Raw genomic sequence first — 26736 nt, 5'->3', positions numbered from 1 at the left:
GTGATCACTACAGTAATTTTATCATAATCCTGAAACAGTCAAGGCAAGTGTAGTTCTTAAACTAAGTGTACATATATTTTCCTGAACAATGAAGTCAGCAATAAGTCTTGAAACTTACGTGTTAAATATGTTTCTGTTTGGATTCAAGGGCATTATTAGAACAAATTATGATGCCTATAACAACCAAAAGGGCAATCACTGAAAATTCAGATATACTTCATTCTTCATCTCTTTTAATCTTCTTTCTTTTTAGTTTTTTTTGGGGGGGGTTTTTTGGGTTTTTTTTTTGGTGGTGGGGAGGGGATTGTTTGGGGTTTTTTTTCTGGTTTTGTTTGGTTGGTTGGTTTGGGTTTTTTTTGGTTTTTTTAATATTAATGATGTTTGGAAAAATATGCAGATATGCTGCATTTGGACATCTGTAAGATGTTGCATGGAAACAACATTCTTATTTCCATTTGTCTGTGGGTAGACTCAGTGAAATACTGTACATACAGTAAGCATGGTAAAAATATATTCCTCAAAACATAATAAAGTATAAATTTTAATATATTCTATCATCTTTTGATTTTTCTTTAATTGTGTGGCTTAGATATGTGTAGTGTTATAGAGTGGGCTTAAAAGAGATTTAAATGCATTTTGTACAAGGATTTCCTCAACAAAGATGAGACATCTTCTGAAGATACATACTATGTCTAATACTTTCTGCATGGAGGTCTAAAAAGAATTATAGAGAGAATTTCATGAAAAGGTTTCCAAAAGTCAACTGCTCCACCCTTTGCTGCAACAATGCTTAAACTGTGCATCATTCTTGAGATGTCTGTCAAAAAAGTTATTTAAAATAATTTCAAATGGATATTGCACAACCTTGCAAGAGCTTTCTGGTTCAGTTTCCATATTCTACTGACACCCACTTGATTCTCAGTTCCTTCATTTTAAGTTCATTGTTTATTGTTTTATTATCAGTAGGCATGGATCAAGTGCTTTCATATTTTATTATTGTGTGCTTACTTTCTCTTCACCAGTTTGAACGGCATCAATTTTAGCCATTCTTTGTATGCCTCTCTAATTTCCTGCCCCCCCCCCCCCTTATTATTTAATGTTTATTTGCATTGTCCCTTATGTCCTCCTTATACTGTTTTGGTTTTTCATTGCTTTTGCATCTCATAGATCTCATGGGCATCTTCCAGCTTCCTACAAATAGCTTGTTTGATTAGCTCTTCTGGTAGAGTTCATGATATTTTTCAAAGGATTCGAGGTAAGTTGATCTTTACTGCCACTCTTTTGCCTTTTAAAAGATAAATTCCAATTCTGCCTTCTAGTTTTCACCTTTACAGTTTGCTCTCATCCATCCTTAATGAGCTCTCACAGACTTTGTGCTCATAGGCTGCATATTTATGAGCCACACAGCAAAAACTACAGTGGTGCAATATGAATAGATCAGTAGAAAAAACAGTTTGTACCAAGGCTGCAAAAGCTAGAGTATAGGTATGCATATTTATTTAGTTTATAATTACTCTGGTGCCCTGGAAAAAACATCCCTGTTACACATGTTGCTCAAAGACAGCCAAAGGAAAGCTATTTTGCAGACTCTTGCTTTCAGCTGTCTAGGCTTACTGGTGTTGCTTCAGCAAGTGCCAGAGCATACTCTCATCCATTTAGTGGAGGTAACATGGGTCTTCTCATGCCCTTTGCCATCAGAGCAAGTCTTATTTTAGTTGTTCACTTAAGTGCAACACATAATGCCTGTTGCTTCCTAAGTTTGTGTTTGAGTATTGGCATGAATGGAAGATATGGTATCTTAAGTCTTGTGGGGGAGGCAAATGATCAAGTAGACACAATGAAATTATGACTTTCAATTTCTCAGTTGTTTCTTTGTATGAGCAAGAGACAGGATAAATGAGAGAGGATTTGCAGTTTTGCATTTAGACAGATGGAAGTTCAAAATCTTGGGGACAACTGATGGTAGATGCAGAACTTAAGGACACAAAGCAGCACAGCTGAGACTCCTGACCATGAACTGGTACTAGGAATGCAATGTTAAATCTTCTAGGAGACTGAAGAAGTTGATGGGAAAGGAGGGATAGAAAAGGGAAATTGTTGTTAATTTAGAAAAAAAAAAGAAAAAGAAAAAAAAGGCAGGCAGGTGAGACAAACAAATTAGAAAAGTGGTGAAGAGGCATACAGCAGCTGAAGCTACAAGAAAATATATTCAACTATAGGAGACCTTGATATAAAGGAATACCTTTAGCTTTAGGGCATCTCTGTGAACTGGTTACTGACCTTGAGACCTTTAGCCTTTTAAGTGGTACAAGAAGCAGAAGGACACAGGAAGTCTCTTTAATTTGAGAGCATTCTGTTGGTGCATGTGCACTTGGTACTTACTGTGGGACTTGCTTGTGCTGCAGATCACACATTGATTCAGACCTTTCTGTTCCTTTTAGAGACTGTTGCTGCACTTTGAACAGATCTTCTGATTTAATTTCATCCAAAAGGAATCCCCATCACATGCAGAAAAACTGCCCCACAGTGTGAGCCAACATGGAGTAAGTGGGGAAATGAGGGATTACTGCACTCTACTGCTTTGAGCTATGTCACTGTTGTAGACACCTTTTAGCTAATATTTTATCATTTGCTGATTTTTTATACCTCAAGATCAAGTTCATTTCACTCAGTGGGCTTGAAAATACCTAGGTTATGCAACTATTCATAAATGCATTCATCCTTTCCTTGCAGGATCTTAATCCTTTATCACCGGTGCACCAATTAAAACAGAAAACCAATTTATTTTGACCTTTTGACTAAAGAAGGAATTTAGAAAGCAGGAAAAACATGCTTAAGAAATGTCAATATTCTTCAGTATCTATCAGAAGGCTTTCTTCTCCTTTGGGTAAATTAGTTTGTTAAAGAGCTACCACTTCACTCTAATTTCTTTTTCACCTTCGGCAAGTCTCCCAGGAAATTTTAACTAAGAGTCCTTTCACTGGACTTGCCTTCTTAAAAATGCATAGTTTTTCTTTTGAATTATTTTCCTTCTAATCTAACTTTCAAGAATTTTGTCCTTTTGTGACCAATCTCAACTACATTACCACTTAATCCTCCCATTCACTCTTCATTCTCTGTTAATTGGAGCCAAATGGAAAGCAGTGCCCATCCACCCTTATTACTCCTCAAGAAAGCATTTCAGGAGCTTCTTCATCCTGTCTCCTGTTGTGTTCATAAAATATGTTAGCCATTAACCTATATTATCGCTGAAGTCTGTGCTCTTCACAGATACATTATCTAATTGATCCTTCTGGTCTTCGAGGGAAATCCCAAAGTGGTAATGTTGTTTGGGGTTTGTTTTGTTTTGTTTTGTTTTTCTTCTTTAATTTAGTACATGTAGTTTGCAGTAACTTAGCAGTTCTTTCTCTTTTTCGATCTGAACATCAAAACAAGTGGATTCATCCATGCTCCCTTTCTGTTCTTCCTCAACAAGATGTCCTACGTGAATTTGAATTCTTCAACTTCCTTCTCTCCTTAGATTGTTATATTACTACTATCATTACAAATCAGCTGTATGAGGTAATAACCAGGTGGCTGGTGAATCTGAAAGCCATTCCAACTCAGGATTCTTGGTGTAAGTTACCTATAGCTTCTGTTCTGCTAGGACTGAGGTGGGTTCTACATTTGCTCTTGGGGATTGGACCATTTGCTTCCTTAATCAGCTGCTTTGGAGGGTGTCCATTTCAACCTCCATGTATGGCATTCCTGCATTCCTTTCCAGGTGGTCAATCACTTTTTTACTGGCATTCCTCACGCCTAATGTTACTGACATCCTTTTGTATCATATGGGCTTCTCTGTTTCACCACTTTGTGTATAGGTCTTCTGCCATTTTCCTAAAGGGAATGTGCAGGGACACTTCATTCCTGATTTCTACCTTTGGAAGACATTGGTCTGTGTTCCCTGGTTTCAGCAAAGAACCTGAAGAATTTCCCTCCACAGCTCCTTTGCAGGCACAACAGCAGGTAGCTGCTCTGTGTCCAGCCTGCACCCTCAGAGCTGTAGGCTGAAAATGATCTCATGACAAAGGTGATTCTGATGCTGTGCTTCTAAGGGGGTGAACTGTGATACTAAACTTCTTTCTAAAGTCCCTTCTCCAATCTGACTCTAAAGGTTCCCTGTTATGAAAGTCAGTGAGCCATTGAAGCATTGATTCACAAATGCTTATCTTTCATTGTGCTTCTGTGATCAGTTTAGACACACCGCAGGAAATTTATATCTGAGAACACACTATCATCCCTCAAAATGATGCAGTACATCTTTTTGCCATGTTTTCTTGTGAAATTATCCCCTTTACAAGGCTTCTCCCATTTGCCAACATGACTGATAACTTCTCAATGACTTTTGCCATGCTGAGCTATATGCAAAGAGATTAGGTAGGTCCTTTTTCCATTGTGGCTTTAACACTCCCTAAAACACTAAAGGTTAGTATTTTTACTCCCTTTGCACTGCAGAGAAGGAACTGAAAGCTATCATTTAGGAGATGAGTGTTCTGTTGAGCAGGCTGTTAGATAAAAGAGGAGCTATTTTTTAAGCAACTTTGTGGCATTTCTTACACTTCCATTTTCTTTGCCCTGATAGCGCAAGACGGATCTCTGCAGCAAGCTACTTTGCTCTTTGTCCCATTTATTTTATTGAGTGCATCAATGGAGCAAGGTTTTGTTTAGTGAAAGATGTGTAGAAGTACTTTTGAAAAACATGCAGTGTTTGTATTGTAATACTGTCTAAACTTAGATAATATTAAGGCTGCAATGTTATATAGTCACACTTCTTGAATTGTAAAATTGTTGGATACGAGACTTTTTCCTCACGTGAAAATAAACATTTTTCATTTTGAAAGTAATAGGTTCCTTAAACTGGACTGCTTTGAAAACGGTTTTCTTTAATGCTAATTAATGCTACAATGTGATCAAGGAAGCACTGTAATGGGTCCTACTTAATAATATTTGTTTTGTTGTAAGAAAAGCACACTTTGCTAAATACAAGTGCCAGTCCAGGGAGCTGCAGAAGGATGTGCTTGGCTGTGGGTATTTCAGGACCTCCATGGTATGACTCATGAGGTTATTGTCATTCTTTATAAGGGATACAGTGTCGTAGTATAGCAAAATATCTAGGAGAGTACACACGCCTTAATATAAGAAAGTAAAAATTAAGAATCAAATTTCTTTGGATGCTAAAATTTAAATCAGGGAATATTTTATATCTAAGACTCAGATCTGCAGGTGAGAGTCCAAGCTTGTGAAACTTGTCTTAAAATGGATCTTAGTCTTTTGTCATGGAGCAGCATGGATTTTAATCTTAAAAAAGTCTTTTGGGACAAAGAATGTTGGTATTAAGGATTTTGAAGGCAAATTCATTTTTTTCCAATAAGTTTTTTATTACTTGCATGAACTGGATGGTTACCTAGAAAAAAGCAACCATTAGAGCAATGTGGTTCTACTGTTATAGCAATAGACTAGTCATCACATACTAAGGAGGTTAAAAAAAGTTGCCCCTTTCATAGACAGGATACGTATTCTAATAAATACATAAAAGAGAAGCCATTGTCTAGCCAGTTTGTGGAATACAGTATCTAAATTTACTTTTTCTGATGACAACATCTGATTTGTAGCACACCATTAATCAGACTCAGAATAATATTGCAGAAATACCAGACATACTGAAATCAACAAATGAAATAATTTTTCTCTGCATAGCCATGGAAAGCGTTCACAAGCTGTGCTTGTTCTGTTTTTTGTTTGTTTGTTTTTTTATTCCGCTTAGAGAGATATGGGAGATAAAGGCAGACCTAGGAGCAATGTGAAGCATTAAGATGCAAAATAACACACAAAGAAAATTATCTATGATTATTTAGTCTAAGCAATAATGTATCTGAAGGGCAAACAAAAGTAATTGCATTACAGCACTGGAGTGTCAGGCTATGTATGAAGAAAATTCTTTTAAAGATAGTAGAGGCAATATAGTAACTTGCCTAAAGAAAATATAGAATCTGCCTTTAAGGGAAAGAACAACAGAAAAGCAAACCATTATGTCCATAGTAGCTAAGGTAGAGCTGACTTTGCAATATTGTAAGGGAATAATATTCTTTATAGAACTTCATTATGCCCACAGCTCAATTCAAGATATGCTTTATCATTTTTCAATAGGTATAAATGCTGCCAGAATAGTTCCTAATGCTTGTTAAGCACTTGTTTTTTCTGCTGCCCCACTTAGAGATCAGCATCACAAGAGCTGAAGTTTTGTCAGGTTGTGTCAGGGCAAAGTGCAAACATGAAAAGCATAAAACACATACCTGCATTATTTCATGCGTGTGACTGACAACCCAAATAATATTTTTACTTCTCAAGATCTAGACAAAACTGCATTAGTTCAGTGTATTTCACTGGAATACATAATAAGGGTAAGTCCTAAAACTTATTTGTAGAAATTCCTAGAAAAAATGTCAGAACCTCTTCTCTATTTTAATTGCCATATGTGTACACAACAAACCAGTGGGACTGTATTTTTTTTATGTATTAAGCATATTTGTTTATTGTCCTCTTATATCAATTTTTAATTTTTCTTTCTGAAGTCAGGCAATCACTTACTTGAAAAATAAAAGAATAATGTGTGATTAAATTTTCAGCATGACTAAATTATCTTCAAGATTCAGTGCTGAAATTACAACCAGGACTCAAACACAGGGAAGTGAATTAAATAAACTGCAATTCATGTGGACAAAATAAACGCACCCACACTCAATACTGCTCGCTCCTGCACAGCTTGTTTTCACCAGGACCCCAAAGTCCTTTTCCACAGAGCTGCTTTCCAGCAGGTCAGTCCCCAGCCTGTGCTGGTGCATGGGGTCACTCCTCCCCAGGTGCAGGAACCTGCACTTGCCCTTGCTGAATTTCCTCCCTGCCCATCTCTCCAGCCTGTCAAGGCCCTTCTGAAGGGCTGCACAGCACTCTGGGGTACTGGCTGCTCCTCCCAGCATTGTGTAATCACCAGACTTGCTGAGGAGGCATCTGCCCCTTCATCTAAGTCATTGATGAATAAGTTAAACAGCTCCCAGTATTGAATAATGGGGAACACCACAAGTGTCAGGCCTCCAACCAGAATGTGTGTCACTGATTGTGACTCTCTGGGGTCAGCCAGTTCTCAATCCATCTCACTGTCCACTCAACCAGTCCACACTTCCTGAGTTTGCCTACAAAGATATTGTGAGAGACCAGTGTCAAAAGCCCTGCTGAAGTCAAGGTAGACAATATGCACTGCTGTCCCCTCATCCCTCCAGCTAGTTTTTTCTTGGTAGAAGACATCAAACAATGATTTACCCTTGGTGAATCTATGCTCCTGATCACCTTGTCACCTGGATGGATAGAGATGGTTTCCAGAATGAGACACTCCATCACCTTTCCAGGGATTGAAATCAGGCTGACTGGCCAATAGTTCTTTAAGTCCTTCTTCTTGCTCTTTTTGAAGACTGGGGTGACATTTGCATTCTCTCAGTTCTGAGGTACCTCTCCTGGCTGCCACAACCTTTCAAAGATGACAGTGAGCAGCCTCACAATGGCGATATTAAATACACATCTATGTTTGAATGAAAAATAGCATATCTCCCCTTATGATGGAATAAAATCAAAATTTTAAACATGAAATAGGGGTTTCATCTTATTGTCATGATAGGCATATATTTTATATTAATACAGGCAGTTTATAATTAAAGAAACAGGTCATACTCCACACTTTCAAAAACCATTCTAAAGTAATATATATTTAAGGAATTTTAATTCCAGTTAGTTTGGATAGCAGTCTGACTTTTCTTTCTTTTTAATAGTTTTTCATGTTATTTTTTCCTTAATTTGTTTCTCTTTAAACGTTGCTGCACTGTACTACAGTAATTTCTTCCCTATCTTTATCCTGATATCTACATAGTGTCAGCATTGTAGATGCTATCTATTATTGTTGGCAGATGGATGAAGGCAGGTGTTTCCATCAATCCAGATTTTTGCCATTCCAGTGAATAGCTTGCCTTTATTTTACCTTTATTTTTGACTGTTGAGGTTCAGTTATCTTTCCCAGTAATCCAGGAAAATACTCTGGTTTTGTTGCTTATACCATTTTGTTTATGCAAGACTTTTGCTGCTTACAGTTTTTCCTTCAGTTGTACATCCATAATCACATCCAAGCACCATTTTTCTCCAACTGGAATTATTTTCCAGCTCTGTTGATTAAATCCAGGTTTTTGCATGTGTAAATACATTACAAATAATTTCCTTTGTCATCTTCCTTCCAATCTCTAGTGTGCATCTTCCATTTTATCAACAACATAGCTGCTAATAGAGTTCATCTTCCTAATCATCCCCATTGCTGTCCCTTTACATTACCTGCTGTTTTGTGCCATCCTATCAAGTTCAGTATTCTTTTTCCATCTTCACTATAATTCACTACTGCTACATTGTTTCAGTCACCTTTCTTCTGATGTCATACCCTCTGGTTTTTTTTTTTATTTGGCATGGCACGTTTGCATGCTTAGATGTTTCATCTGCGCTTTTTCATACCAGTGCAGCCACATCATCCAAATTCCATTTCATGTATGGCTTGTGCTATGATGCCTACAAGGCAACAGACATTGAATGTTTATTAATTTATAGGACATCTGATGTAGGCACTTGGTTTAAACCCTATTTTTTCTATTATTATAATTATTCCCCCTCCCTGTTTTGTGTAATGATTCCTTCTTCAGAATGTGAGCTTTTGGAAACAGAGTTTGGGCTTAAATATATTCTCAGAAAACATGCAGGATATCACATCTAACATCAGAACTTCTGAAAACCTTGAATATTATTGATAAGAATGGATTTCTTGACCCACCAACTACTTGGTTGTTCCTGCTGTAAAGTACTGAAACATGTATTTGGTGTATGTTTTTACTATTATGGAAGTAAGAAAAAATACTGTGCAAGCTTGAAATATAAAATACTATTTAATAATGTTTTAGTCAATTCAGAATAACCAACACTTCCCTTTTCACTGTGCTACTGCATGTAAGTTCATGCTCCTAAGGAAAAAGCCTGCATTTTAGTTAGCAGAGTTCTTTACTGCCTGGTCACTGGCCACTTCATGAGATGCATGACAAATTACTGGAGGATCAGAGTGCTGTTCTCACCCCATGTAATAAGAGTTTTCATTCCTGACCTGGCGCATCATGCCTTCCATCTTCTTTTCTCCGGGCCAAGGAATTTTGAATTCTGTGGTCTTACACAGGAATTGCAGATGTTTTGTCCACTGTAATGTCTTTCATATAGCAATGTTATTGATGGATTTGCAGAATTTTCTAACATTAAAGGTCTGGGTTTGATCTCATGCAAGGAGGTGTTATTTCATCTGGGTGGAGTGAGTTTATAACATATAGTTACTGACTTCCAAAATGTAATTTCTAATTGAAATATTCCACAACTTGACTTCACATTGCCCTTTTAGTAGCTTAAAGATGTTCTAAGCCAGACTAGTGAATCCTGTTCTAGGTCTCCAGTTGTTGTCATCTATGTCACAGAGGACTGGCTCTATTGTGTAGAAAGCTAAGCTTGTTCTTTCACACTTCTGGTTTATCAGCAATTTGTGTAAAATTTCTTATCCTCTTCTTTTTCCTTAGAATGTCTTAGCGCTTAAAGAAATAAAAATAAAAAAGAAAGAAAGAAGGAAAAACAAGAGAGAGAAAACAATAAAAGAAAGCAAGCACACCACAACATATTTCATTAGACAGCAATATGTGTAATCCAAGACTAGTTGTAGTAGTTTAGATTGTAGACAGGCTGCTGCAGATTGTAGTTTTAGCCAGCTTCCTGACTTGTTGAGCAGTATCCTTAGTTCTTGAGAAGTATTCATAGCATATACTTGATATTTGTAGTTATCCTAAAACATGCTGCTGTAATAGTTTATTGGGCAGAAATTATACAGGCTGTATAAGTAATACACCCTTGTAGAATTCTCAGCACATTGTGAAGAAGTAACTTAATCTTTTAAAAGATCATCCTGCCTGTTTAAAGACAGTGTGAATTAATCTCTGGTTTTCTTGTATGCCATTTACAGGATCATCGAAGAACATAAATCTCTGCCTGTTTATAAACAGGTCAAAGCTTGAAAAAGCTCTGAATTTCAGTGCTGTTTTTTTGCCTCCCAGAATATTTTTCTGGGAATTCTTTTATGTTCTGATTCAAATTTATACTCTCATTATCACAGATTTATAGTCAGTATGGTTTAGGACTTCATTGACTTTAATGTAGTGTTCAAAGTCGGTAAAACTCTTCCTTAGGTTGCTGCAGTTTTAAGACGAACAACAGCATAAACTAAATGCTTGGTTTTTATATTTTAATGGCTTCTAATTTGAATTTCTGCTTTTAATAACTTCAATGTGATGTACTCTAAGAATAACATAAAATATTGATAGTGATATTTGATTTTTTTTTTTACAATCCCTATAAGACGTGTTTATGGATGTAAAGGGGTTGTTTTTCTTTGTATCTGAGGGAAAAGAACAATGTAAGTGAGGCAGGGTCACTGTTAGTTTGTTTCATATTCTTAAATGAGAAACATGGAAAGTTGTACATGGTATAACATACAGAATAACAATAAATATTGAATAATAATAAAGAGGACATAAAGTGATGCAAAGACAATCACTCACAACATAGCACAGACTGATGCCCACTCTGTCTTCAAGCAGTGGCCACTTTGAAAGAAATCCTTGTTCTCTCCAGCTCTCAATGCCTCCAGCCCCCTTCTTCCTCTACCAGCACTTTTTCTTGCTGAGAATGATGTTACAGGTATGGAATATGCCTTTGGCCACTTTGGGTGGATTGGCTTAGCTGCATTTCCTCTCAACTCCTTAGCCATCCCCACTCTACTTATTGGGGGCAGAGAGTGGGGAAAAAGTGAGAAAGGCTGGACACTCTGGAAGCACAGTTCAGCAACAGCCAAAGCATGGTGTGTTATGAGCACTGTTTTGGTCAAAACTGCACACTATTATACCAGCTGCTATGATGAAAGAAAACATCTATCGCAGTCAGTCCTAGTACTGAACTTGACACTTGTTTTAAGTACTGGCATAGTTCATTCAAGTCTATTTTTGCACTTAAATAAAATCAAATCACACCAAAAGGATGATCTGAGTTTCATTTGCCTGGAAAACCTAAACTTTATGGAGTTTATTTGGGAAATAAGCAGAAGGACCTTCTTCTGATTAATCTTGTTAATATTAATAACTTTTTAACCAAGTTGTGTTAGTTCTGAAAACCCTTGAATTTTTCTTTTTAACAGCATAGTTTTAACCCAATGAAACAAGAAACTCCTCTTATTCCAACTCATGTATACACTTGATGAAGGGGTTATTGATAAAAAAACACACTGGGAAGTAATTCTTTCAGTGGGGTCATCTTTGTTAAGCATGTTGTAGTAGTACATGTCTGACTATTTTCTGTATTTTACTATTCAGACTTATTTCACATCAGTCATTACACACTTCAGGAATTGTCTGGAAGATTATTGTGTTTATCAAGGAATTGAGCTTGCAGTCACCCTGTTCCTTTAATAACACCTTTTGTGACTTAGGCTCCAGAATGTAGTGTATTGAATGATGTAATTTTACTGAAGTTAGTGCTTGTGTATATGCAGAACCTGTCTGCATTCAATCTGTGGGATTCTTCTGAAGGATTAAAGAATGACCTAGAAAGCTCACTCAGAAAAATAGAAGCTCTTATGAACACAGTAGGCTCTATCAATACTTGCTTTCTGAGACCCTTACAGTTTAATCTTGCTATACAGTTTAACTTGCCACCACTGAAAATAAACAGAGATAAGTATCAAAAAAATAGTGAACAAATTGATTTTGTGCTTTAGGTCTCTGTCAGTAACATGAGAACAGTACCACCATATGAAGTTACTGAAAGAATTTTGAAAATTAATTAATGGTTGTGAGGAACTATATAACTTCAGTAATAAACACTTATGTGAACAGAAGTCTAGAAGAATACTGACAGTACTGTCTTCACAGCAGAGTTTTAACAGAGTACAATAAATGAGGAGCAAAGACAATAATGACGTCAAAGCAAAATAGTGAGGAGCTGCTGATTGAGGTTTGTGCCAACCTTGTGTGGAATAAGCTGAGACTCAGGAGGGTAAATATCACATATAAACGTATAATTTTATCTTAAGCATACTTGCAAGATAGAGCAGATGGAAGCTTCTTAGGTAACTTTAATTTTGGCATTTCTAGTTTTCTGAAAGCTTGACTTTATATTTTTGTGTATTTTGTGGATTTTTTTTACTTCCTCCTTTTCCCTCCTTCCCTTTTTTTCTTATAAATGTATTTTATGTGTGTCAGTTAGAAACATTCCACAGAAGCAGGTAAAATGAAATATTGAATTTGCCTTTTCATTTAGAAAAAATGTTTATGTCCAAATCAATAAATCAAAAAATACCTAATTCTTGTTGAGTATTTATTCACTGACAAAAACTACACCATGGTTGTTGTGTTTTCTCAGGTTATCCTTTACTATTAAAATTTTATATTCTATTACTATAGGATTGATAAAATCGAGACTTAATTTTTGTTAATGCAGATTGCACGTTCCATAACAAGCTCTAATTTCTTTATTTCCTTTTTAAAAACAAGTATCACTGTTTCATTTTGCACTTTTTATTAGAAAGCCCACAAATACCTGAAGTTTTCCATGTGAAAATATTTGTATAAACATTACTTGACTTCAGATAAATTAACATATATCATCATTTTCTTAAGAAGCTTTATTTGACAATTCAGCTATAGCAGTTGAGGACTGTTACCCAGCTGTTTACCCAGTAGGCAGAGGTTACTTTCCTCATACTTCAGCCAGCAGAGCAGAAGTGCAAGTTCTCATTGTTTCAATACACTAGAGTCAACAATGGCTTCGAAATATGTAATTAGCAATTAGATTAAATGTGCTTATTTTGCACTTAAGTGGATCAAGTTAAATTCCACTGGCTGTACAGTGAAAAATCTTGACTTTCTATTGCTGTCCAAAATAATTTTGTATAATAATTTCTTGAGTATAAAGCATGTTTCATTGGTTTTTTCCTGTGAGTGTAGCTGAAGCCTTATAATGCCACTTTTCTATGCTTATGTTTTATTGAACATTGAATTATGTGGTTTACTTGTTTCATCCAGACTTTTACAATGGTGCCTTTCCTATTTCTGTTCTGATAAATAAACACAAACAATCAAAATTAGTATTTTTGAAGTTGTTCATCAGCAACATGCTTTTAGTAGTGATGAGCAACCACTAAAAATTATTTTCTTTTTTCCCACATGATATTTTTTTATGTATTTTACTCACCAGGAAAAGAAAAAACACTGGATTCAACCTATAAATTGCTTTAAATGTAAAAAAATGTTACATATATATAGAGAGAAAATTAAATAGTTTCTTTATTGAGGAATTGTAAAATTCAGGATCTATTTTCACCCTATACAAGGAATAATGATGATCCACAGTTGTACCTTGGCATTAGGTTCATCCAAGAAATAAAATATGGAGGTCACCATCAGGTTGCACAGTTAAATAATTCAGCCCTAGGTGAAGCTCTGGCTATAAATGTGCCCATTTACCTCCTGCCCAAGTTCATGAGAAGAGATGGGGACAGTGGGACAGCACTCATTATTTTTAGGGGTTAAGCCAACTACTGTCTTCTTTTTAGGTTGTTCTGGATAAGGTTATTTCCTAAAGTGAATATATATATATATTATTGATTGTAGGATGGAATGGGAAATTTGAGAGTCACTAAAAAAGGAATACGACTTGAAGGAATATCTGAATTTCTACTTCCACTATATGTGAAAGAAATCCATTCCCGAAAGGTAGGTATTTTTCATCTTTATTTGTTAATTTTCAGCTAATATAAATTGATCTCTTCAGTCTCAAACTACAAAGTTTAATTCTTACACCTCCTAGATTAGCAATCAGTAGAGATTTGCTTTGAGAATATCTTAACAGTGAAAACTTCCTTCATGTCAGTTTTTTTTTCCTGAAACCTTGCTTACTTCTTAAAAGAAATATTTTATCCTAAAGAAAGGAGATTCAAAGCATGTATATTTTATACTTCAAATGACCTCAGCACTGGGAATGGAACATTTGACTCTCATTTGATGTAAAGTCCAGAAAAGCAAGAGTGGTGATAAGTTCAAAATGCAGTGAAATAAGGAATGGTTTTGTTCTTTTTATCACTAGCCATCATGGTTTCTTTTTCTATTTCATTATTTTTTAATTTTAATTTTTGTTTGGGTTTGTTTTGCTCATTAGTTAGAGGAAATCCTGCTATACTGTGTAATGTCTCTAGAATTTAATTTTTCAAAGCAAACCCTTTAAAATGTTGTTTAAATTAAATTATCATATAGCATCAGGTTATTACAGAGAAAAAAAAAGAAAAGCAAGAACTTTTGTACTATGAAATTCAGTGTAGGTCATTTTAACTCTTTTATTCAGTTATGCTGTTTATATAAACATTGTCAATGAATTTTAAAAAATATTGAAATGCTGGAAAAATCGGCTTTTTACCATGAGAGTGATTACCTATGATCTGAGTAGTATGTTATATTGGCTTTCAGTCAATCATCTGAAAAGAATTTTAGTGTGCATACTGCAACATTTGACAGGAATCACAAATATGTTGACCCTAAATTCCTTTGTAGAAAATTTTGTTTGTTGAAATCTGTCTTCTGTGTATATAAGAAAAGTCTTGAGTACCTTCATAAATGAGATGACAGTTTCTCTTAATTAGTTTGCTCTTATGTTAATAAATCCTTGAGGTAATCTCTTCATCCTCTTCTTCTCTAAAGCTAAGATCTTTCAGTGCCTGATAGCGTAGCAGTATTGTCCTAGGTAATGAAAACTTTTATAATATTTAAGTAACCTTTCAGGGAGCATACTTTTCATTCAAGGCTGCAGAACATTACAAGTGACATGTGCATTTTTCCCATTTCTTTTTTGTGAGTGGACAGTGTGTATTGTTGTTCCATGTCCTGTTACTGTACATGAGAGTAACGATTTGGAATATTTTCTTGCCTAGTGCTTCATACTCCAGAATGTTGGTTCTGTTAAAGAGAAGGTGGAAACTTTTGTTTCAAGTGATAATAAGAGACTTAAGTAGGGACCCAATTTCATTTAGCTGCTAACAAATCTCAGAAAAAAATGCACACATATGCATTTTATGCATATTTAATGCATAACTATTGTAAAGGAGAGGATGCAAAATGTACCAGATGCCTAACATTAGGTCCCACTAGTCCAGTGAGTTTCATGAAAAAACACTTGTCAGTAAATATTCTCAAGCCAGCAGAAAATAGAGTTGATCATTAACTGGAAAAAATAATTGAAGTAAAATATTGATGGAGTTCCAGGTCTATTTATCTGTATTAACTTTAAGCCATTTGTCACCTAGATAAAAAAGTGGCATTTACACTGGCTTTATTCTCATTTTACAGAACTTTTGAACTAGATTCACTTTCCAGTCTTATGCCAACTTGCTCAGTAGTTGTGCTGAAGTTCAGTATCTTCTGTATGCAAATAGGAATGCCACAAGGGGATGATGAAGGAAACCTCTGGAGCTGTATCCAGCTTAGCAGTAGGGTTTTGTTATGTCTCTGCAGAGTATTTCTACAGCTGTATGGCATCTGCATGTGACATGAGCTGTTTTGGTACTTACAAAAGTGGCCACAGTGCTGTTGAAATCTAAAAGTAAGTTAGGTTTTCTGAGCTCTCATCACAGTCAGTAATGACCTAGCCAGTACTGACAGCAGATTCTGAGCAACCATCGTGCTCACCACCTGTTAGTGCTTATTTTGGGTAATACAGACAGGAATGCTTTTGTCTGCCTTTTCCATTTAAGTAATAATGATTTAAGTTTGATGTATGCTGGAGATAAAATTTTCCGTGAAATCAACAATTTATTGCTTATTTCTAGAAGGAGAGTTGTTCTTTAAGCCCACACTCATTCCCCTATAAAAGAACACATCAATTAAAGTGACATTGTTTGATTAACTCCTTGATGACTTATTCAGTAGTTACTTTGCAGGACCCATGTATTTCCTCTGCACTGCAGAGCATGGTTTGTGGAATGGGCTCTGAGGGAGCTCCATGAGGCTCTCAGGAGCTCTCAGGAGGACAGGCATTCTCTGTTCTCTTCACTGCAGCTCAGAGCAGAGTGCGGTGGGAAGGCCAGTGTCATTAGCAGTGAGGTACAGCAGTGCTGTGCTATGGCTAGGAGGCATTACTGGAATTCTTGCACATGTGCTGGTGCTATCTTTTAGTCAGCTCGATCTGAAAGGGATAAAAATGTTTATTGAGAGGGCAGCATTCACCTCTGATAGCGAATTACTGCTGATAAGATTGCCCAGCAGTCTGTTGAGTAGGTAGGTGGAGTGAGCTCTCTGCTGCTGCATTTAAGTGTGAGAATGGCTAGATTTGCTAGTGTAAAGCTCACATATGCTTACTGATGACCACTTGTCTGCTGCATACCTGGATGCCCAAGTAAGATAATTTATACAGAGTTAAATGCAGATCTTTAACTGCTTTTATCAAGAGAATGGTATTGAACTTTGTATATAGGTTGAAATACTGCCTTTTATTTTGTGATTGCTTCATTGAAACCCTGAATATTCAAAGTAAGTGCTAAAATATTTAGATTTAAATCAGTTGGAAAACAAATATATGTGAATTCTTAAAAATAAAAGAAAATTTCCAGTGATGTTTCCTTCTGACAGTATAAAATTTTCTTTCCAAAGATAGTAGTGAAAAAGCCAGGTCTTGACTAAAATGAATATTTTCTTATTTTCTTTTGTGTAGAAGTTGTGTAAATGAGAAGGCTACTCAAAGTGTGTTGTTTCCCATTGCCCTCCTGCTGTCCTCCCTTTTTACCATATGTAGTTAGAGGTGTCTGCATAACTACCCCCAATTCTATGCTTACACAGAGAAGAAACTTCTGTATTTTCATCAAATGGCTTCTCTGCATGTCAGAATTTAAAATGATGCATCAGACCCTGGGCAGATAGGGGCTCATTTGATCCTAAATTGACATCTTTTTATCCCCAAAACCAGGGCATGTGTAGTCTGCATAATGAATCTTACAGAGAATTACATTTTGGCTATGAATAGTCTAGCTGTATGCTTTTGATCAAATTTCTAGCCTGAAACCAGCAAGTTTCATCCAGGCCATGTTATATTTCTCATGTTTCTATCACTTGCATTGTTATGATGCAAATTTATTCTTTATAGTGTATCTTTAATGAGATTTATGAAATCAAATAATACATAACACAACATCCTGAATTATTTCAGTATTTCAGTTCTTCTGAATTAAATGTTTTTATTATCATGCTACTGCATCCATACTACTGGACTTCAGAATGGAAACAATCAAGGTACAGTCTTATTAGCTTGTCATATAACAACAAAAGAGGTGTGCGGTGTGTGATGTTTTCTTGAGAATGTATTCCTGGGCTTATTAATCTTTTCAATTTGCACATACAGTTCTTAAGGGCTGCAAAAAATCCAGTTTTCTCTTTGTTAAATTGTTTCCATTACATAAAAGAAGTAACCCATTGTCCCTTACAGTAGAGGGAATTACTTTTTCACAATTAATAAGGTTAAAAATGTATTCTCTGATATTAGTGTGTGTTTTCCAAAGATATCCTTAGAGATCACAGAATTTAATAATTGAGGTGAAAGTCTTTGGGAAAATTTCAACAAAACAAGAAATAGTGAATATATATGAACTTCTTATTGAACATGAGAAACTCTGAAAACCTTGTGTTTATCTTGTGTTTTCAAATATGTGATTCTATATGAATTAAGAAATTGTAGGTGGGGTTCACAGCAGGATTTCTTTCAGGTATTTTTTTCCTCCAAATTTTTACTCAAGAGACTGAATATCCTTGTAAGTATTTAGAGAGCTTTATTTTACATTGTTTTATATCCTTGTAAATATTTAGAGAGCTTTATTTTACATTGTTTTATTTCTAAACCTGGATCAATCTTGGTGAAAGCAAATCTAAAATATATTTCTTTCATCACTGTTTCTCTGAGTGTATATAACCATCAAAATAGAATTAGCTTTTGCTAATTTCAGCCAAATCATTACATACGTTTAGGTTTATGTTTGGGCCGTAGGTGCCTTTGGGACAACCTCAAATTCTTTTTCTGAGACAATGTCTTTGTTGGGCTTCTCTCTCTGATCGAGTTACAGGGATGCAGCATGGGAGATCACATCAAAAACCTTTCTGAAGTTGAGGAAGAACACACAGTCTTCTTGTGCATTGAGACAGGCTTCTCTTTTTGCAAGACCACAAATTGGTGCTCCTTACCTTTACTAATCCCATGCTTATTTTGTCCCAACTGACTTTTTTTATATCTGCATTGTAAAAATTTTTAGGGACCTCTCCCACATAATATTGCTAGGAACTGATCTGAGACTGACTGGGCTGTAGTTTCTAAAGTCTTCCCTCCTTGCAAGATGCTCATATTCTCTTGTAAGGGCCTGGCAGGATGGGAGTTTTGTTGATTTTGGGGTTGGGTAGGATGAACATATTGCCCCACATTCCACTCAGACATGTTCTCCCAAATTTTCAAGGCCACATTTGCTATATCTGCCCTCTTTTCTGCTCTGTGAGATATCCTTTTGCCATGCAGTCAAAACTAGTTCAAGAATCATACAGTCCTACCATTACTAAGGTATATAGGTATCAGAAAAACTCCATTTAGGAGATGTCATTGCACATATTTTTTGTAATATCAAAAAAATCACAAAGGTACCCAAAGAATCTGCCTCTGTTATTGCACAGGATGAAATGCAATTCTTGTTTCTCTAGCTACATGTCACAATCCACTCAGATAAAACTTGAAATGCCTCCCAGTTAATTTTTCAGATACCTGCTCTTCAAGCCTTGCCCTTTGGGATCACTCACCTGTCACTAAAGATAAAGTCACTATTATGGCATTGTCCTGGTTTTGAGAACTAGGACAGTTGTAAAGGACTCCTTAAGTTATTTTGGCTCTCAACACCATGTCAGTCCAATAGTGTCACTTTTATTGATATGAAAAAGATATAAGGTTTTCTTCATCACAAGCTTTGCCAAAGGACAAGTCACTCCTATATTTGTTGGTGGTCCCTGGAGGGACTACCACTCTGAAATTGAGTTGGCTGTGCCTGGTCTTTGCTGACAGCTGATAAGAACTTCCATGATTCATGATTTTGTTCTTGATTTGCTATACTTCAGTGGAATCTGTCTGGGGATCATTCAGTTGAACAACTTTGTCTTTTGAACTTCGCTTTTTCATGTCAGCCTCTACTCTTGTTATTATTGGTGAGACTTGTTGCTCTAGGAGGATCTCTGCTTTTTACACTGAAAAATCTGAGTTAATATTACACAAGCCTTTTTCTTTGGTTGATTATGGTTCATGAATCAAGTCAGGAGAGGCCTATATCCACCCAATTTTATACCAGCCTGAAGAGCTGAATTTTATTTGGGATCCCTTCTTCAGATGGATGTGTGAAAGTTATTGAAGTTGGAACTGTTTCTCTGGGTGTTGGCTGTTGTCGTTTTTAGCCTCAATTGCATTTTCAGTTTTCCAAGTACTTCCTTCATGTAATACATCTGTGTACTGCTGGAGAAAATTTCAATGAAACTATGTGACATCTCAGTCTGATGTTCATAATGTTTTGTATCTCATTCTCATGTAAAGTGTATTTAGATTGAGCTGTTTTAACTGTATGGGCATCTTATGCTGAGGAATGACCTTTTATTTCCTGAACAACTTTGAAATAGTTTAGTTGCAGTTTACACAAGCTAAGCAATTAAAGAAATACTACATGTTTAAAAAAATATTATTATTTCCATAGAAAATCTGATCCAACACAATAAAGTAAAAGCAGATTATTTGCAAGTGACTTGAAAAGAGGAAAAATCTCTGGCTGTCTTTATCTCTTTGTGTATGAATTTGCTTATATTTCTTTTTGGAGAACATTTATCCTTTGCATGACATTTTATAATCTTGAGGAACACCTTAGTTTTGCTGCTCTGTATAAACCTTAGGACTATGGATGCACAGGTAAAACTAAAAGGCAAAAATGTGAGTCACTCTGGCAGAAAAATATCCACAGAAGACATTACGCACAAATGAAATACATTAACATAGTTTTGTCTCCCCAAAATACTGTTAGTTTTTTAGCCCTGACTTGAGGGCTGCTGAGATAGTTTTAAATGTATTTCTTCCAAGTGGAATATCCTCACTCTTAGGCCTTTGGTAGACAAAAAACATATATTCACAAAAAACATGGTAAATGGGTGTGTCTTAAGTTAGAAGGAGATACTTCACATCCAAAGACTCAGAATATGAATATTCATATTCATATTCATTCAAAGAATATGAATATTCCTTTAATAAAATTGTAAGTCTAATGATGTTGGAAGTTATCAGAATGGATTTCTGAATGGGAAACCATGCCTGCCCAAGCTGTCTTCTACAACAAAGTGTCATGCTTGGTGGATGAGGACAATTATTATTTTTAATCTTGTCTTTAGTCTCCCATCACATATTCTGGATTGATGATGTGCAGTCTAACAGAACAGTGAGGTGGCCTGAAAACTGGTTAAACTGCTGGGTTCCAAGGGCTGTGACCAGTGGAAGCCAGTGGTGTAGTCATGGGGTCAGTACTGAGGACAGTGTTGTTTAATTTCTTCATTAAAGACCTGGACAATCACAGCGCAACCTCGGCAAGATTCCGTATGAGATATCACTCAGAGGACGAGTGTACAAACAAGAAAAATAATGAAAGCATTGGAGTTTTACCTGTTCAAAATTTTAATTATTCCAAAATCATTAGTAATAACACTCTTTTTTCTTTTCCTGTTTCACATCAGATGAATCTCCTCAGTACCGAGGGTAATGATCAAATCACAACTTCAAAGATAACACTTTCAAAATGAATATAGGAAGGATTCTCAGGGTATTTATTCTGAATCAGATGTTGTGTCCTAAATTATGAATGTGTAAATTCCAGAAATACAAATTAAGTTGTAAAATAAATTTTACCCATTATACATAGATTTTTTTAATCTTGAAATAAAACAGAATTGTTACAATCTTCTTTTACTTTGTCAGTTTTGCTTTCAGAATACTTTTCGTCTTGCATGATACTTCTCACTTTAAAAACATTTGTAGTGAAATCATATAAAATAGTCAAGTTATTAATAATCTACAAAAATAAATATCAATAAAATTCCCCAAATTTCCCAAACCTAAAGACTGCTTATTGCAGATCAGAGGTGAGAAATTCTGAACCAATTTTTTGGTTTTGATGACATCTGTGACAAAGTCGTAGAAGCTTACTCCTAGAGTTTCATGAGGCAGTTTAGAAAAAATAATTCTTCTAGCTATTTATATAATTTTTCAGATCTGTATTGTGTTCAAACCAGGGTTGTTGGGAGGAGGGTTTTTTTTTCCTATTAGTATTTACAAAATTTCTATACTCTATCAGGAAGAATAGAAGTCCCATAGCAAAGAAAGAAAATTGCCTTCTAACTGTTAAGAAATACTCTACATTTTGGGACACCACACAAAACATTGTGTCTGACATCACAATAGAAAAAATTAATGAATATTTCAAAGTTTATGATGAAGAGGAAAAAAAAGAATGAATCTCATCTTGACTAGCTGGAGTGAAATTCAAAATATAAGTTATGGAATAATTATCACGACCATGTCTTATTAGGACATCATTGCTCTCTTAAAAGGAAAAGTCTGCTTGTTCCTCAACAGCTTCTGAAAGCCACTACAAGCAAATATAATGATTTCATTTAAAATATTGTCCCTCTCCCATTTGAAATTAACTTTATATTTTCTTCCCTTCAGAAAGAATTAAGTTGAATTTTACTACTTCATAATAAGCAACAATTTTTGCATAAAGACATATATATATATATATATATATATATATATATATATATATATATGACCTGCTTGGTCAGTCAAGCATGCTTTTTGGTTTTGTCATAATAAATGTGTCGTGTTATAACCTCTAGTTTCAGAAACAACTTGTATCCAGCAATGAAATTTTATGCTTTGAAAATGTCTTTACAGAGTGATTTTTGGAGTTTTTTTTACCGTTCCCTGAAGGAGTTCCCTGTCCATCTGGTGTTGTGATATAGAATTTCCATCTCTTTTATATAGTTCTGAAATCCCTCCCCCAGTGACTAAAACTTCTTGGGTTTTTGTGCAGTCAGATCAATTTCTCAGGAGCCTGCTGAACTTCCATCAGTTTTAGGAAGTAATATGGCCACAGCATTACCTGTATTGGGGAAGAATTAAGTTAAAATAAGGTAAAGAAGGTAAAGAGATGCAAGAAGTGCTACAAACACTTATTTTAATGAAATAATACAATTTATTAAAACATTTTAGAATTTAAGAAATCAGTTTTCTCTTTTTAGGCAGTGTAAGACGTGTTACTTTTTTTTTTGCTTATAGATAATAAATACATGGTTAATTCAATTTGCCCTTAAAAAAAGGCACGTAGAACAATCATTCTCCTTCTTAGATGCAAAATAAGTACCCCATTTCATCATCTTATGGATTACATTCTTGAACCTTTGCTAACACTGTTACTGCAAAGCAGCCGGAAATTTATTTTTTGAGGAAATTAAATGGAAGCATTGATTATACCATAACAAGGACTGTGTTTTGACACTGGCTTCCATCCAAGAGTGATAAGTAATGCTAACATTAGTTGAAAGCCTTGTTGACTTGAAGAGCATCCTCAGGAAATAATTGCACAAAACCAAACAATTTATATTCTTTTCATTACCAAGTGTATGATGAGTCACTTCCTTTAATCTCAAGCGATTATGGTATGTTAAAATTTCAAATTAAAAAAATGCCTCACTTCTCATCTTTAACAAGTTATACAAAGTTAATTTTTAAAACTCAGTTTTGATTACTCTGCTAATTCACTGAAATGTGATAGGTTTTTTTAAGTCTTAGAATTAAATTTAAAAAAAAATATTTTAAGGTAGTAACTAAGTGTGGAGGTTTTGCAAGGCTAAATCTCCAAACTATGCAAAGACCTCACATTAAAGAAGGAAAGCCTTAAAACAGCAAATCAGTTCATTGCTGTGTGGTCTATTATTTCTACCTCATAGACACAAAGTAAGGAAAAGATTTTATTTTATTTTTTTTTGTTAGAAGTTCAGCAGGAAACAAACACTAGCAAGAACTTCAAACTATAGATGGTGAAATCCATGGGTGAGATTAGGACAAAGACAACTCACAAGTAGAAATCTTGTAATGGAAGCAGCTGAACAAGTTAGCATCCTGTACTGGAATTGCTAATTATGGCTTCAGCGTTATGATTGTACAATTACAGCTGGGGATTTACTGTAAAGTTGGCTCTTGGGCTTCAGCCAGAGGCTCATTTGTATCATTTGCTGAATTTAAATCAGTTGTTCTGCAAAGGAAGTTACTATAGTGCCCAAAATTTGTTAATTTAGAGTGGCAATCTGTCATGCATAATTCTACAACAGCTACATACTCTTGCTGAACTCTTTGCAAGTGTAAGTGGAAATTGCAGTAGTTGGCAGAAGGTTGACTCTGAATTTTCTTTTGGTCTGAAGTAGAAATTATTTTTAAAAATACAAAGTTATACATAAATGTGATTAGTAACAGTGAAATCTGTGTGATACTAAACTTGGTGCTCCAGTGGTGATTTTCATGAAAGAAGTTTCTTAATAGATAGGAAAATTGAAGTAAGAATATAGAATGGCTGGATTTTTTCCCCCCTCTTGCTAGATCAGCATATAAATTACAAGATTTGAACAAAGGTTACTTTTGCCTCTGAGTTTCTCCACTGGCACCCACCAGACTGGAATCTTCCTATAAATCTTTGGTCTCTCTTTCTGAGTGTAGTACAAAATCCCAGAAGAAAAGTGCTCCATACTTCTGCTGATATTTTGATAAAGTACAGATATTTTAGAATTTCAATTAACTCTCCTGACAAGCTGAGCCAAAACACTGCCACAGAAAATGCAAAAAGCAGCTTGGTTTTTTTGCAGGAGTAACTACTTTACATTCCACAAGCAGCAAATTAGTTTTAAAAATATTAGAGTAAAAATATTATTATAACTATTTAGATCAGGGATACTACAGAATGCTCTTTTAAGATTCAGGTGTTGCTTCTCTTATAAAATATTCTCTATTAGGATGCAGGGGGTTTTTTGAAACAGCGTGGATCATATTAAATAATATACTAATTTTGGAGTAGCTTCACTGGTTGTTCAGCTTGAATAAAGACAACAAAATTTTGTTATTCTGACAGTGAGGAAAATTATACATTAGCATAATAATTGATGGGACTCATACTGCTCAGATAAGGTGTTAGGATTACCTGAAAGCAGTCAATGGGAGAGTCTCTCTCTATCTTTTATAAATGGTGGTGATTGAATACTTGCCCAGAGAAGTTGTAGATGCCTCAGCCCTGGAAGTGTTCAGGGCCAGGTTGGATGGGGCTTTGAGCAGCTTGGTCTCGGGGAAGGTGCTCCCTCCCATGGGAGTTGGAAAACAGATGATCTTTAAGGTCCCTTCTGACAGAAACCATTTGATGATTCTTTGATTTTTATTTCCTCAAAATTTTTTCTCCTATTAGATGAGAAACAGTATCTTGAGATGGTTCTAAAATTGTCACACAAAACCCACAGAAATTATTAGCTGAAACATTGCTGGTAGTGTATGCAAGAAGTCAGGGTTATACTCTCCCAGTTGAAGATCACATTTTTTCTTAACCTCATATTTCGCTCTTTGCATTTTAAAGCATTTTTCAATTTCTCTTGGAATTGGAAGAGCATTAAAAACTGCTTTTAACTAAAAATAGAATTGATGTAGGATTTGTGTATTTAGGGCTATTCTGTATCTTTCTAAGCTTTGCAGGTTTTTATTGGTCTGAGTTTTTATCTGTGGATTTCAGCAATTAGATGTAATTGCCAATCAAAATATTGGAAGAAGCATCTGATGAGCATGGCACAGATGCTTTATGTGTGATTCCAGTAGTATAAATCAGTATTTATGAGGCACTCTGTAAAGAAATATGTTGCATGTGTGGATTTTTGTAAGAATAACAGGCATAAATCTCATTTTGACCTTGAGCTTGGCATTCAGAAGATAGTGTCTATGTACATCCATATTATTTAATCTCTCCACCCAGTTCTCAGTTCAGGAGCTGTCTAATTAACACAATCTTAGTGCAATGAGAAACAGGTGGGCACTAATTACCCCTTTGTCCACCAGGTATCTCAGTTCCTACATAGGAACCACTTAAGCACGCACAGACTTCGGCTATCTGGTGCTCACTACAGTTGAGCTGGGATTACAGGGTGTGCTGCCTGGTGTAAAAGGAGTTACAGATGCAACCAGCAGAATATAAGCTTCCTGCTTAACTCCCTTCCATTGAATAAACCAAATTCAGTCTTGGAACACTAGCAAGTAGAGTAAATAAACATAATTTAAACCATAACTGTGGATACTAAAATCTAACATGTGCCTCAGCTTCAGGCTAAAATGACATCCCTGCCCTGGGAAAAGAGTTCAGTCATGAAACATTAACACAGTAATGAAACCCTTTATGAGGTACATAGAGACACTTGCTTCACACCATCTGAGATTTTCCATATGAATTCCAGTGTGAACTGATGAAGCACATTTAACTGCATGCTTGGGTCAATTTCCACTTCATGTACAAAATTTTGTTGTTGAATTACTTACCCCTTAAAACAAACTACTCTTGGATCAAATAATTAAAAATATTAATGCTAGGAGTGTTAGGAGTGTTTCCCTATAGAAAAACCCATAAAAATGTTGATGGTTATTTTGATGTTTTGCAGATTTTTAATAGTTTTTGAATAGTAATATAATAACAATTAAAAATCTTTAAAACTCCCAACATTTTAATTACTCTTTTTTTTTTTTTTTTTTAAATACACCAGTTTAACATTTGCTCTTGAAGACAAATTGCAGGTGAAGGACTTACTTTCCAATTGCTGGGCATAGTCCCTCAGAATTTTATCGTGTAATCCTTTTCAAATGAGAGTCTAGCTCTTTAAAACAGAATCTTCTCTGATCCATATCATAATATTTAGCATTTTAGTTTTCATCAAAAGAGCACTTCTGTAATGCCTGTCCTAATCCTTTCCAAATACTGTGCTTTGGTATGTGTCCTGGTTTGGTCTTGCAGCATGCAAACTGGGTTTCTTTCTGCACAGTATTAATGCTATTTCCTAATGCTATGTCCTCAGCACTGCAAGTCTCATCGTAAAAGTCTGTTGTAATTAGATCATGCTGCTGTATGTATAACCACTTTCTCACTTCTGCTAATCAACCTATTCACTTTCTTTTGCTTCTCTTCTTTAATGATGCCAAGGGCCCTGCTCTTTTGTCAGCCTGCCTGGGGGTTTAAGCAGAAGGCTTAATTAATGTCTTCAGCTGTGATCTGGAAAATGCACTCTCACAGACAATTTGGATAGATCCCTACAATTCAAATAAAGTAAAACTGAGAAATCTCTAATGGCTGAAAGTTCCAAGTCAGAAATGTAACTGAGAAATCATTATCCTGAGAATGAATAAAACTCCTTTGTTTTTAATTTT

At 35.4% G+C, this 26736-nt stretch overlaps 1 protein-coding gene across 9 annotated transcripts in view; it reads left to right on the top strand.

Moving 5' to 3' along the window:
- Positions 1-26736, top strand: part of SGCZ (sarcoglycan zeta) — a 391151-nt gene that overhangs the window by 273882 nt on the left and 90533 nt on the right. For 7 of the 9 annotated variants that reach the window (XM_038136643.1, XM_038136642.1, XM_038136644.1 and 4 more), the window contains one exon: positions 13815-13916. In XM_038136643.1, coding sequence (XP_037992571.1) covers positions 13815-13916 — 102 coding nt within the window. Of the gene's footprint in view, positions 1-2441; positions 2544-13814; positions 13917-26736 lie in introns of all 9 variants that reach the window. The other 2 variants (XM_038136651.1, XM_038136650.1) reach the window with 2 other exon arrangements.

The sequence above is a fragment of the Motacilla alba genome, chromosome 4 (genome assembly GCF_015832195.1).
Source record: "Motacilla alba alba isolate MOTALB_02 chromosome 4, Motacilla_alba_V1.0_pri, whole genome shotgun sequence".
Classification (NCBI taxonomy): domain Eukaryota; kingdom Metazoa; phylum Chordata; class Aves; order Passeriformes; family Motacillidae; genus Motacilla; species Motacilla alba.
Note: the sequence above shows the minus strand (reverse complement) of the source record. Positions and strands in the feature narration are given on the sequence as shown.